A 12,324-nucleotide genomic window follows, 5' to 3' on the forward strand; every position below is an offset into this window, starting at 1 on the left:
TAGAACCATTGAGTTCCTCTGGACCCCACGGTCATCATTCCTCTTACACCTGCCAATCACTGTCACCATGACGACACGGGATGCCTCTGCTACAATAGTCCTGTGACAGTCACAGCTCAGCAGTGAGCATGCACAGCCTCCCTCTCAGTCACTCTCCTAACGTATACACACACACACACACACACACACACACACACACACACACACACACAAAACAACAACAACAACACATTTAGTTTGAATTACACTGACATGTTAAAACTGATAATACCACAGTGCTGTTGAATTCTTCAGTCTGATTTTTTTTTTATTTAAAAAAAAAAAAATTTTTTCCATAACCACACTGACTGTAATATTGCCAGAAACTCAGAGGTTTCCTCCAGGTAGTCCGGTTTCCTCCCCCAGTGCAAAAACATGTGTTGTAGGCTGATGGGAATTTCCAAAATGTCTGTAGTGTTTGATTGTTCAAAAAATTTGTGAAAATTTTTAAACAATGAATATGTCATGCTGCACAATGTGTTCACATGAACAAGATGGTGGCTCGGCTGAAAATTGATTCTGAAACCGAGAGTGTGGTGAGTGGAGCTGTGGACAGTGAGGTTGGATGGAGGATGTGGTGTCTATAACAGGGTCTGAGAGGACTTTCCATCCTTTTCAACTCAGTAGCATGTGAAAACAAATTGGATAAGAAAAAAGTGGGATTGGATTGTAATGTGCAACCCGTGGTGCATCACATTATGTTGTGAAAGTGCTCTTTCACAACATAATTCACTCAGTCACCGGTAATTTATTACAAGGATTTTAGTTCAAGTGATATCAATGCATTAACAGTCCATCCATCCATCCATCCATTTTCCGTACCACTTATCGCACACAGGGTCGCGGGAAGCCTGGAGCCTATCCCAAGAAACTCTGGGGACAAGGCAGGGGACACCCTGGACGGGGTGATAACCCATTGCAGGGCGCAGTCACACACACATTCACACACTATAGACAATTTGTCTATCATCAGCCTACAGCGCATGTCTTTGGGCTTGGTGAGGAAACCGGAGTACCTTGAGGAAGCCCCCGAAGCACAGGGAGAAAATGCAAACTCCGCACACTCAGAGCAGAGGCGAGAATCAAACCCCCAACCCTGGAGGTGCGAGGCAAATTTTGCTGACCATTAGGCCACCGTTCGCCCCAAAGTAAGACTTTTCCAGGAGGAAACCCCCAACGCACGGGGAGAACATGCAAGCTCCACAGAGGTGGAAATCGAACCCCCAACCCTGGAGGTGTGAGGCATAGTGCTAACCACTAAGCCACTGTGACACCCCCCCCCCACCCCCTCGCAATGAGAGTTCATTGATTCAAAAGAAACTAAAAACAAGACTTTGTGCAGAGAAAAAAAGACATTGGTTTGTCTAGTTTGAAATATTTTCAGACTAACAGAGTATAGTCCGACTAGTCGACATCTCCCCACAGGGACAGCTAGTGAATATGTTAGTCAACTAGCCAGTGCAACCTCTTCTTTACACACAACACTCCTTCTTTACAGTCTGTCATTCTGCCATACTTCATGTGCACTTCCACAAACACAAGCATCAGAAGAATGCACTCCACCCTGATCTATCAAAATGACCAGACACAGCTGCACGGGCTAACAGCTAGTTGGAAAGCTGCCTTGTCTCTTTCTTCCTCTTTGAACTCTCCAGCCATGCGCTAGTGTTCGTGCTTGTGCCGGAATGTGTGAGTTTGCTGCAACATGTATGATGTTTATTAGAGTGCAAAGGTTTTTTGGGATGTATGTACGCAGTTTAATTACCACCTGGTCTTGCCTTTCAGAGTGTGAGAAACGAGGCATGATAGCTTTTCCAAATGAATCAACATAAATGTCCATGTGTCTGAGCTCATACCGTCACATAACATGTGCGGGTGTGTGCATGTGCATGAGCGTGTGAGGAACTGCAAGGGTTTGAGAGGTCCTGTCAGAGTGTGTTATTGTGCGCAGCTTCAAAGTCTGGCTGTGTAAAGTCGTCTCACGAGCGTGCCTGATTTTGTTTAGTCAGAGGGGTCTGCTGGATTTTGTGTTGCGTGAGGAGATGGCTCTCAGGGGTCAAGGTTAGAGGTTGGCCCAGTACATGTTAAGCTCTTAAGCCTTTTATAACACATGTGTGCACAGATAAGATCAACTGGCACAGCCTCCTTTACACCATACATTAATGCTGGACAGGTTATGGTGTGTTAATTGTTAGAGCAGTATCGGCTGTTGCAATGCTGGTGTTTTTAAACTAAGCCTTTTAACAAATCACATTTTAGTGATTTTAGTGAGCATTCGGATTCATCTTAATAGATTAAAAGGAATTCATTAAAGAATTTAGCCCATCATTTAACCTCGACACATCTCCAGTTCATACTCTGTATGTTTTAATTTATTGCATGAAGCATTTCAGTCACAGTGCAGAACAATACACAATCACATGACTTCAACAAAGCAACAGTTTTCATTTGGTAAAGCGTGTCAATAAGTGCACTGATTGTCGTTGTCTGTCTGTCTGTCTGTCTGTCTGTCTGCCGGCCTGTGTGTGTGTCTCTCTCTCTTATACACATACACACTCACCACTATTCTCTGTCATCTCTCTCTTTTTCTCCCTGTGTCTGCCTTTCTCTTCTTTTCTGTCTGTCTCTCTGTCTCTCTCTTTTTCTCTCTGTATCTGCCTCTCTCTTCTTTTCTGTCTGTCTCTCTGTCTCTCTCTTTTTCTCTTGGTGTCTGCCTTTCTCTTCTTTTCTGTCTGTCTCTCTGTCTCTCTCTTTTTCTCCCTGTATCTGCCTCTCTCTTCTTTTCTGTCTGTCTCTCTGTCTCTCTCTTTTTCTCTCACTGTCTGCCTCTCTTCTTTTCTGTCTGTCTCTCTGTCTCTCTCCTTTTCTCTCGGTGTCTGCCTCTCTCTCTTGTGCTCTCTATTCCCCTTTCTATCTGTCTGTCGGTCTCTCTTTTCCCCTCTGTCTGTCTATCCACCTCTCTTACTTTCTCTCTCTTTCTGTCTGTGTCTGCCTCTCTCTCTCATTCTGTCTGTCTTCCTTTCTCTCTCTCTCACACTCTCTCACTCTCTCTCTTTCTCTATGTATGCCCCTCTCTGTCTTGTTCTGTCTATTCTCCTTTTTGTCTGTCTGTCTTTTTCTCTCTGAACCTCCCTCTCTCTCTCTCTCTCTCTCTCTCTCTGTGTATGTATGTATGTATGTATGCGTGTGTGTGTGTGTGTGTGTGTGTGTGTTTCACAGCTGAGCTGGCCAGCTCACAGAGACAGGGTGGATATGTGTATCCTGGCCGGTAAAAACCCTCTCGTAAGTAACACCCAGAATATATGACTGTAAAGCAAACATTTCTGCAAACTGCCCTCTGTGTTTTTTAACCTCATTAAAATGCTTGTTAAAGTTGTAAACAGATTTTACACAGACTCTCTTTCTGATTCTTTATACTTTCACATAATGCTTTGTTTTTTGTCTTTATCTGTCCCCCCGTCTCCATCTTTTAGACCGAGTGTGCCAATTTTGTTCGTGTTCTGCACAATTATAACCGTACTCACGTCTATACATGTGGCACTGGAGCCTTTCATCCTACATGTGCTTTCCTGGAGGTCAGGGGCCACAAAGAGGTGAGAGGTCAAGCTATAGGATGCTGACATATTTCTCAGCCATATACATATTTCTCAGCCAAACACTGCATGATGGTAGCTGTGTGAGTAATTACTTAGCTTTCACCTTGTTCCATGTATTAACTTTGCTTGATGTGTGTTCTGTGAGGCAAAGGGTGGTGGGCTTCACATGATCAGCAGCAGTATGGAGTCAGGCAGGCTGAAATGCCCTTTTGACCCCCGTCAACCTTTTGCTTCAGTACTTACCGGTGAGTGCGGACTTTTTTGTAATGCTTTAATGCTGTGTGCCTGCATCGCACACAGCAAGTCTGACCTTTTATCACACTGAGAAACAGTTTCTCTGGCTTAACAGACCAGCTTTGTTCACTCACAGCAAATGCTTTGACAGATATGGTAAAAGCTAGATGAGATGGGTTTACTGTAGCCTTTAAAGGAAAACACGATCAAGGAAGGAGGACACTAAAACTTCACTAGAGGGCATGGAAGACTGTGCTGGCAGGTTGATACAAACACTCCCACTCGCCATAAAGATTTATACCACAACAGGCAGAAACAGAGAAGGGGTGGATTGAGGGTGGTGTTTTTAAAGAAGTGTGTGTGTGTGTTAGTCACTATAATCCATTCCTCTTCTTTGTAAACACCACCCTCAAACCATATATATATATATATATATATATATATATATATATATATATATATATATATATACAGTGAGGGAAAAAAGTATTTGATCCCCTGCTGATTTTGTATGTTTGCCCACTGACAAAGAAATGATCAGTCTAGAATTTTAATGGTAGATTTATTTGAACAGTGAGAGACAGAATAACAACAAAAAAATCCAGAAAAACGCATGCCAAAAATGTTATAAATTGATTTGCATTTTAATAAGGGAAATATGTATTTGACCCCTCTGCAAAACATGACTTAGTACTTGGTGGCAAAACCCTTGTTGGCAATCACAGAGGTCAGACGTTTCTTGTAGTTGGCCACCAGGTTTGCATACATCTCAGGAGGGATTTTGTCCCACTCCTCTTTGCAGATCTTCTCCAAGTCATTAAGGTTTCGAGGCTGACGTTTGGCAGCTCGAACCTTCAGCTCCCTCCACAGATTTTCTATGGGATTAAGGTCTGGAGACTGGCTAGGCCACTCCAGGACCTTAATGTGCTTCTTCTTGAGCCACTCCTTTGTTGCCTTGGCCGTGTGTTTTGGGTCATTGTCATGCTGGAATACCCATCCACGACTCATTTTCAATGCCCTGGCTGAGGGAAGGAGGTTCTCACCCAAGATTTGACGGTACATGGCCCCGTCCATCGTCCCTTTGATGCGGTGAAGTTTCCTGTCCCCTTAGCAGAAAAACACCCCCAAAGCATAATGTTTCCACCTCCATGTTTGACGGTGGGGATGGTGTTCTTGGGGTCATAGGCAGCATTCCTCCTCCTCCAAACATGGCGAGTTGAGTTGATGCCAAAGAGCTCCATTTTGGTCTCATCTGACCGCAACACTTTCACCCAGTTGTCCTCTGAATCATTCAGATGTTCATTGGCAAACTTCAGACGGGCATGTATATGTGCTTTCTTGAGCAGGGGGACCTTGCGGGCGCTGCAGGATTTCAGTCCTTCACAGCGTAGTGTGTTACCAATTGTTTTCTTGGTGACTATGGTCCCAGCTGCCTTGAGATCATTGACAAGATCCTCCCGTGTAGTTCTGGGCTGATTCCTCACTGTTCTCATGATCATTGCAACTCCACGAGGTGAGATCTTGCATGGAGCCCCAGGCCGAGGGAGATTGACAGTTCTTATGTGTTTCTTCCATTTGTGAATAATCGCACCAACTGTTGTCACCTTCTCACCAAGCTGCTTGGCAATGGTCTTGTAGCCCATTCCAGACTTGTGTAGGTCTACAATCTTGTCCCTGACATCCTTGGAGAGCTCTTTGGTCTTGGCCATGGTTGAGAGTTTGGAATCTGATTGATTGATTGCTTCTGTGGACAGGTGTCTTTTATACAGGTAACAAGCTGAGATTAGGAGCACTCCCTTTAAGAGTGTGCTCCTAATCTCAGCTTGTTACCTGTATAAAAGATACCTGGGAGCCAGGAATCTTTCTGATTGAGAGGGGGTCAAATATTTATTTCCCTCATTAAAATGCAAATCAATTTATAACATTTTTGACATGCGTTTTTCTGGATTTTCTTGTCGTTATTCTGTCTCTCACTGTTCAAATAAACCTACCATTAAAATTATAGACTGATCATTTCTTTGTCAGTGGGCAAACGTACAAAATCAGCAGGGGATCAAATACTTCTTTCCTTCAATGTATATATATATATATTTGTGCCGTTGTGAGGTATTATTCTCGGTTCAATAGTTGCTGCAAGCCTTATATAATCAACCAATTGGTGTGCAAGAAGGCGGGAATTACAGAGTGAGGTTAAAGCAATGCAAACATGCACACACATGCCGTATTAGACCATAAGCACATCATAATGAAACTAAAGCCGAATCCCGGATTTTTTCTCAAATTATTTAAGGTCCAGGAAAAAGTGGACGTATGGTCACCCTAACAAAAGCATTTCAGAGATCTATTTGTGTTCATTTCTACCGAATTAACTTTGCACAAAATTAGTTTGTGCATGCACCAGGAGGTTGCTCACGTGAGTCACGACTGGCAAGAGAGAACCAGAACTATAGTCAAGCAGCTGTCTATACTGTGTTCTGTTAAAAGATGAATTTTTAAATAAAAAAAAAATGTAATCCTGATAGTATTCCCATTTTTTACAAAATGTACCTGTAATATGATTACTTTGTTTTTTGACGTAACTGTAACAGATTACAGCTACCAGTTTTTTGTATTGTGATAATATAACGCCGTTACATGTGTCCCATTACTCCCCAAGCCTGTGTACATAACATTATAATTTCATTCAGTTCAGTAAGCCCTTGATTCTGCACTTGATTCTGCTCAAGGTTGTGGTGGATCCGGAGCCTTCTCCTGGGAACACTGGGTGTGAAGTGGGAATACGTGGGACAGGATGTCAGTTGATATAAAATTCTATAATAAAATGAATACTAAGAATGCCTCAGATTTGGTAAGTGGTGATCAAATCTCAAGGCAGATATTTTAAGGAAAAAATATAATATAATCATACATTATTATTTTGTCCTTAATAATTTGATCATTGTAAGCCAAAACACACTGTAATATTTGGTGAAGATCTTCTCACATTCCAGAGGCATACAGAGACAGGCTCTGTAAACAGGAGAAAAGCACAAGCAGGGAGCACACATGTAGTTGTGTGTGTATGTGTGTATTTGGAGGGAACACTGAAGAGAGGATCTGTATTTGTTGAAATTATGAGTTTTAAAATAGCTGACAGCTAATGACCCCAAACCTTCATTTTCACAAATAGATAGTCCTATAAATCAGGCTAATCTATATCTATAAAATATCTGGGGAAAAAAATGTACACCCTACTAACAAAAACATCTACAAACACATTGTGATGTAGTATGGCTTATTATTTTCTGAACAAAATGTGACAGTTGATTCCAGACATCTGAATGGTTGTGTATGTTTATTATATTTGCGTGACCATCTTACTGTTGATTATTTTACATCTCTGTAGCAGTAACTCACATTCCCAAACTTCTTCTTCAGGGTAGGTTGCCGTGGAGACAGCTGCGACTGAGAGGAAATTGTTTATGCGTGTATTAGAAAGATACTCAGCTGGTGTCAGATATCAAACAGAGAGAGAGCGAGAGAGAGAGAGAGAGTGAGAGAGAGAGAGAGAATGTAGATGCAGCCAGGAGGTCAAAGTCATCTTCATGTACCTTCATGACAAATTTGCATGCGATTTACTGTCTGTTCTCAGATCAGTACCTGTATGCTGGAACAGTGTCTGATTTCCTGGGGAAGGACAGCATGTTTAGTCGTTCTCTGGGTCCTCCTCCAGACCAGCACTACATACGGACAGACATCTCAGAGGACTACTGGATAAATGGTCAGAGTTATACACAAACACACACAGGCTGATATACATGAATATTCACAACACTAACCAACAGTAATGCACTTCAATTTGGCCTAAATCAGTGTTTCATACAGTAAATCCCAAAACATGTCTTAACGATTCAGGTCCATAAATATTTGGACACGGACCTAGTTATTGTTATTTTAGCAGTGTAACACAGTATATTGGAGTTTAAATGAAATAATGAGGATTAAGCCTTAATTTGAGTATATTAACATCAAAATTGGGTGATTTTATTAGTTTGTCCCCTTAAAACGGTCCAAAGTTAATCTGATAAACTAGCATAAGATGGTTGCAAATGCTTTGCAGTCAATGACTGTATAAAGTCTGGAGACTGGATTTCTTCCAGGGTGATGCTCTGCCAAGCCTTTACTGCAGCTGTCTTCAGTTCCTGCTTGCTCTGTAGGGCATTTTGCCGTCAGCAAGTGAAACGCATGCTCACTTGGATTCCAGTCATGTGATTTACTCTGGTTAAGGCTTCTCTTGATTGTTGACTTTGACACAGATACATCCTGGAGGATGCTCTTGATCTAGCCAGCCGTTGTGAAGGGGTTTTTCTCCACCGGGAAGGAAATTCTTCTGCCATCCACCACAGATGTTTTCCATGGTCCTCTGGGCCTTTTGGTGTTACTGAGCTCACCTGTGTATTCTTTCATTTAAAAAATGTACCAACTAGTTGATGTGACCACACCTAATGTTTTTGGTATTTCTCTGATGGGTTTGTTTCGATTTTTCAGCCTAATGATGACTTGTTTCACTGGCAGTGACAGCTCTTTCGACTTCACATTGAGAGTTAACAGCAACATGTTCCAAATGCAAATGCCACACTTAAAATCAATTCTATTGGCTTTTATCTGCTTACCTGTAAGTGGAAATAAGGAGCGAATAACACACACCTGACCATGGAACAGCTGAGCATCGAATTGTCCAATTACTTTTCGTCCTGCTGAAAGTGCAGCTGGAAGTCTCATATTCATTATTTAATTTCAACTCCAGTGCTGTGGTAGACAGATAAAATAACACATATTTATGGACCTAGCTGTAGATGATATAGACACAAACACACTGTTAATTTTTTTCAAATTGTTCTATATTAACCTTAAGTCTCCAGAGTCACAGCAAAAATGCAATATATGAGTAGACAGTCAGGGCAAAATTCCACCAATTCAGTTAGTACAAAGATGTCCTTTATACATTATACAGTAGAAAGGGTGAAATGCAGCGGAATTACCCATGGAAACTCCAGCTAAGACCCTACACACACAAACATGCAGGCTACATGATGAATAAAACCAAAACCACAGACTATTTAATATTTCCAGGCAAGCCGAAATTCACACCAGATTTAATACCATAAAGATTCACACACTGCCTGTACCAGCTCCACCCAAGATTAGTTCTTGTTCCCATGCTAAAAATGTATGCACACATGTGTTACACTTTATGTGCGAGTGTGTGATATACCACAGCTCATTTCGCCTCCTCTTCCCTAATTCACATCATTTGTTGCATCATCGTATCATTTATCATGTTAACTTCATTCTTCATGGTCTGAACTATACAACACTCATAGATCTTATACCTTACTGATTTATGTGCAATAATTTATGTACTTTGCTGCTTTAGATACTTTCATCTCCTTTCCTTTCATGTCCTTGGTGGAACTGGCTCACAGTCACTGCTAGGTTCTGGTTGAGGCACAAAGGCCCTCTGTGTACAACTTATTTATTTGAAGTGGATGTAAACCCACTTGGGGGATTGGGTTGAATTAAAAACACTTATATTATTTACTTTTCCTTCATTAACCCTTATGTGTTGCTTATATCAGAAATACCCATTTTTTTTCTTTCAAAAAGTAAAAAACAATTGATTATTAAATACAAATGTTATACTAAATACAAAAAATATTTTTACAATATGAAACTTTATGTGCTGTGCTCGATTTCTCTAATCATCAGAAAAGTACAGATTATCTTCAGGTAGTTTGACCTGAGAGTAACTGTGTGAAATAAAAAAAGCGGATTGTAATCTATTTTCGCCTGCCATCAGGAGGATCCCTAAGCATGGGAAAGGGTTTTTGTGCGTTCTTCCATAAATATTGTTTATTTAATAAAGAGAGAGAGGGGGGTGGGGTGGTGGTTATACAATATTGTGGTATTTTTATTGCACAAAAGTCTAAATAGATGGACTAGGCCAATGGGATGGACTACACCGCAAAGTTGTGAACAGAACAGGAAGGTTCAAATTTTATTATGTTTAAAAGAATGCCTATACATTCACACTTTTTTAGGTTTTTCTTTTGCTCTGTCTGATTTGTGCAGCTCTAATCTAAAAGGGATGAATGAATAAGAGCTGACTGTTTATCTCCTGTCTCCACAGAGGCCAAGTTTATAGCTGCTCATCCTATCGCTGACACGTACAACCCCGATGACGACAAGATTTACTTTTTCTTCCGCGAGGTGTCCCGGGACGGGCGCACCACGGACAAAGGCGTGCTGTCCCGCGTAGCCCGTGTCTGTAAAGTAAGAATCCCTGCAGGAAAAAATACGCAGCCATCCTTGCTCCTCTAGATCAAAATGTTCATCACTTCTCTGATTCAGTCATTTTTATTAGCAAATCATATGCATTTCACGTTCCCCCTGGGAGAGCGGGCTTCCTGGTACGTTTCACGTGACGAGATCTGTTGAAAGGAGACTAAACCAGTGCTGTCAGCAGGGTAAATCACAGCAGAGGCCTGGCTGTGTAGTCAGAGTCTGAGCCATTGTTCATGATGACACCAGAGTTCCTGTGTGCCAGTTTATAATCGTATTAACCGAACTCTTACTTCAGAGAGGAGAGTGCTGAAATGCCTTAAAAAGACTTCAGTGCAGGAGCCATATAGGTCATATATACTGTACATAACTATTAATGCTTTCTCAAACCTAAATGCTATTAGTACCTAAATGCTATACACATTCTGAGACTGCAAAATCTTTGCTCTGAGGCTCTTAATGCTTAGGAAGTAAGCTGTAAGGCTAGCCAAGGCCAGATTCCTCTCACACTAGAGAGCACATCTTTGTAGATTAGACTGTTTACGACCACTACTGCTAAGCCCTTTTATGGTTCTACTTTTTCTCTCTCTCTGTTATTCAGTACAACATAATGGCAAAGAATAGAATAGCATGTGTTTGCAGACTTCAGTGGTGGCATCTGATCAAACACTCTTGAGAAATAACAAGTATGTTAGCTCATGCCTGAACTGTAGCAAACCTTTCCACTAACAGGCTGCATATAACTGCTTCTGCAGTTAACCTGATTCTAAGACTTAACAAAGAGGCGGTGACTACATACTCAATCGTACTAACAGTATAAATTAGATTTAGACTCTAAGTCTCTCTCATTTTCTCTCTTACTGTCTCTGTGGGTAACTGATGTGTGTTAGCTCTTCTCCCCACTCTGTCTTAGTTAAATAAGCTAGTCTGATTAAGGACAGATGGAGGCCTTCACTTCATATAATGGGAGTTTATTTATGGAGTCTATAAAATGAAGTATAATGGTTTTAAAAGGTACACCTTGTGGTTTTCGAGTGAGGACGCTTAACTTAAGACGCTTGACTAATGCCTGTGTCATGTTTGTGTATATTTGTGTGTCTCAGAATGATGTAGGTGGTTTGAGAAGTCTGACCAACAAGTGGACAACGTTCCTCAAGGCCCGACTGGTGTGTTCCATTCCAGGAACAGATGGTGTGGATACACACTTTGACGAGCTCCGTAAGTGGGTGATTTTACACACAACCAAACATACACTCTCTCGCACACACAGACGGTGTGCTTATTAGACATAAAGCTTTATCTGATAATCACACTTATTTGTAGTTCTAGGAATTTTAAAGCGTGTGTCTGTGTGTGTGTGTGTGTGTGTGTGTGTGATTGTGTATGTGTATGTGTGCATTATAGAGGACATCTTTATGGTTCCAACCAGAGATGAGAAAAACCCCAAAGTGTATGGAGTCTTCACCACTACTAGGTACTCGTTCTTGTATTGTTGTGACTGGAGGAATCAGGTGTGATTACAAGTCTGGATATAAAACCACCCAGAGCTCTGAATTCCATTACAGTGTTTACTACTCTCGCAGCCTTGCATTGTTGCATACGTAGTTTATTATGATCAGCTCATATAAATGTCCAAACATATACAGACACAGCACATGCAAAGATTTGCTTCCCTTACTGCAGACCTCCAGTTTTGCTTATCTCTGTTTAGAAATATGTTGCCAACATTTTTTACTTTGAACGTAAAACACAGCTTGCTTCAAATGTAAATGAAATGACTTTCACAATTATTTCACAATATCCATGTATGTTTACTACTGTTTGTGTCCTTGTGTGTACCATCAGCTCTATCTTTAAAGGATCAGCAGTGTGTATGTACAATATGGAGGACATCCGTGCTGTATTTAATGGGCCTTACGCACATAAAGAGGGACCAGATCACCGCTGGGTGGAATATGAAGGGAAAATCCCTTACCCAAGACCTGGCACGGTCAGGACCACATCCCTCCTTCTTCTTCTTCTTCTTCTTCTTCTTCTTCTTCTTTTTTTACTTTTCTCTATTCCACATTTTAGTAGCAGCTTTTGTGTGCAGCTGTACCTTCTGTCATTTTTGTTCAAATGTTAAATATATTCT

General features: G+C 41.3%; 1 protein-coding gene across 2 annotated transcripts in view; it reads left to right on the forward strand.

Moving 5' to 3' along the window:
- Positions 1–12,324, forward strand: part of sema3d (sema domain, immunoglobulin domain (Ig), short basic domain, secreted, (semaphorin) 3D) — a 42,227-nt gene that overhangs the window by 18,474 nt on the left and 11,429 nt on the right. For both annotated transcript variants that reach the window (XM_053623497.1, XM_053623498.1), the window contains exons 4-11: positions 3,259–3,321; positions 3,513–3,632; positions 3,781–3,880; positions 7,501–7,629; positions 10,039–10,181; positions 11,294–11,408; positions 11,595–11,664; positions 12,036–12,180. In XM_053623497.1, the coding sequence (XP_053479472.1) occupies positions 3,259–3,321; positions 3,513–3,632; positions 3,781–3,880; positions 7,501–7,629; positions 10,039–10,181; positions 11,294–11,408; positions 11,595–11,664; positions 12,036–12,180 (885 nt within the window). The remainder of the gene's footprint in view (positions 1–3,258; positions 3,322–3,512; positions 3,633–3,780; positions 3,881–7,500; positions 7,630–10,038; positions 10,182–11,293; positions 11,409–11,594; positions 11,665–12,035; positions 12,181–12,324) is intronic.

This window comes from Ictalurus furcatus, chromosome 4 (genome assembly GCF_023375685.1).
Source record: "Ictalurus furcatus strain D&B chromosome 4, Billie_1.0, whole genome shotgun sequence".
NCBI lineage: Eukaryota > Metazoa > Chordata > Actinopteri > Siluriformes > Ictaluridae > Ictalurus > Ictalurus furcatus.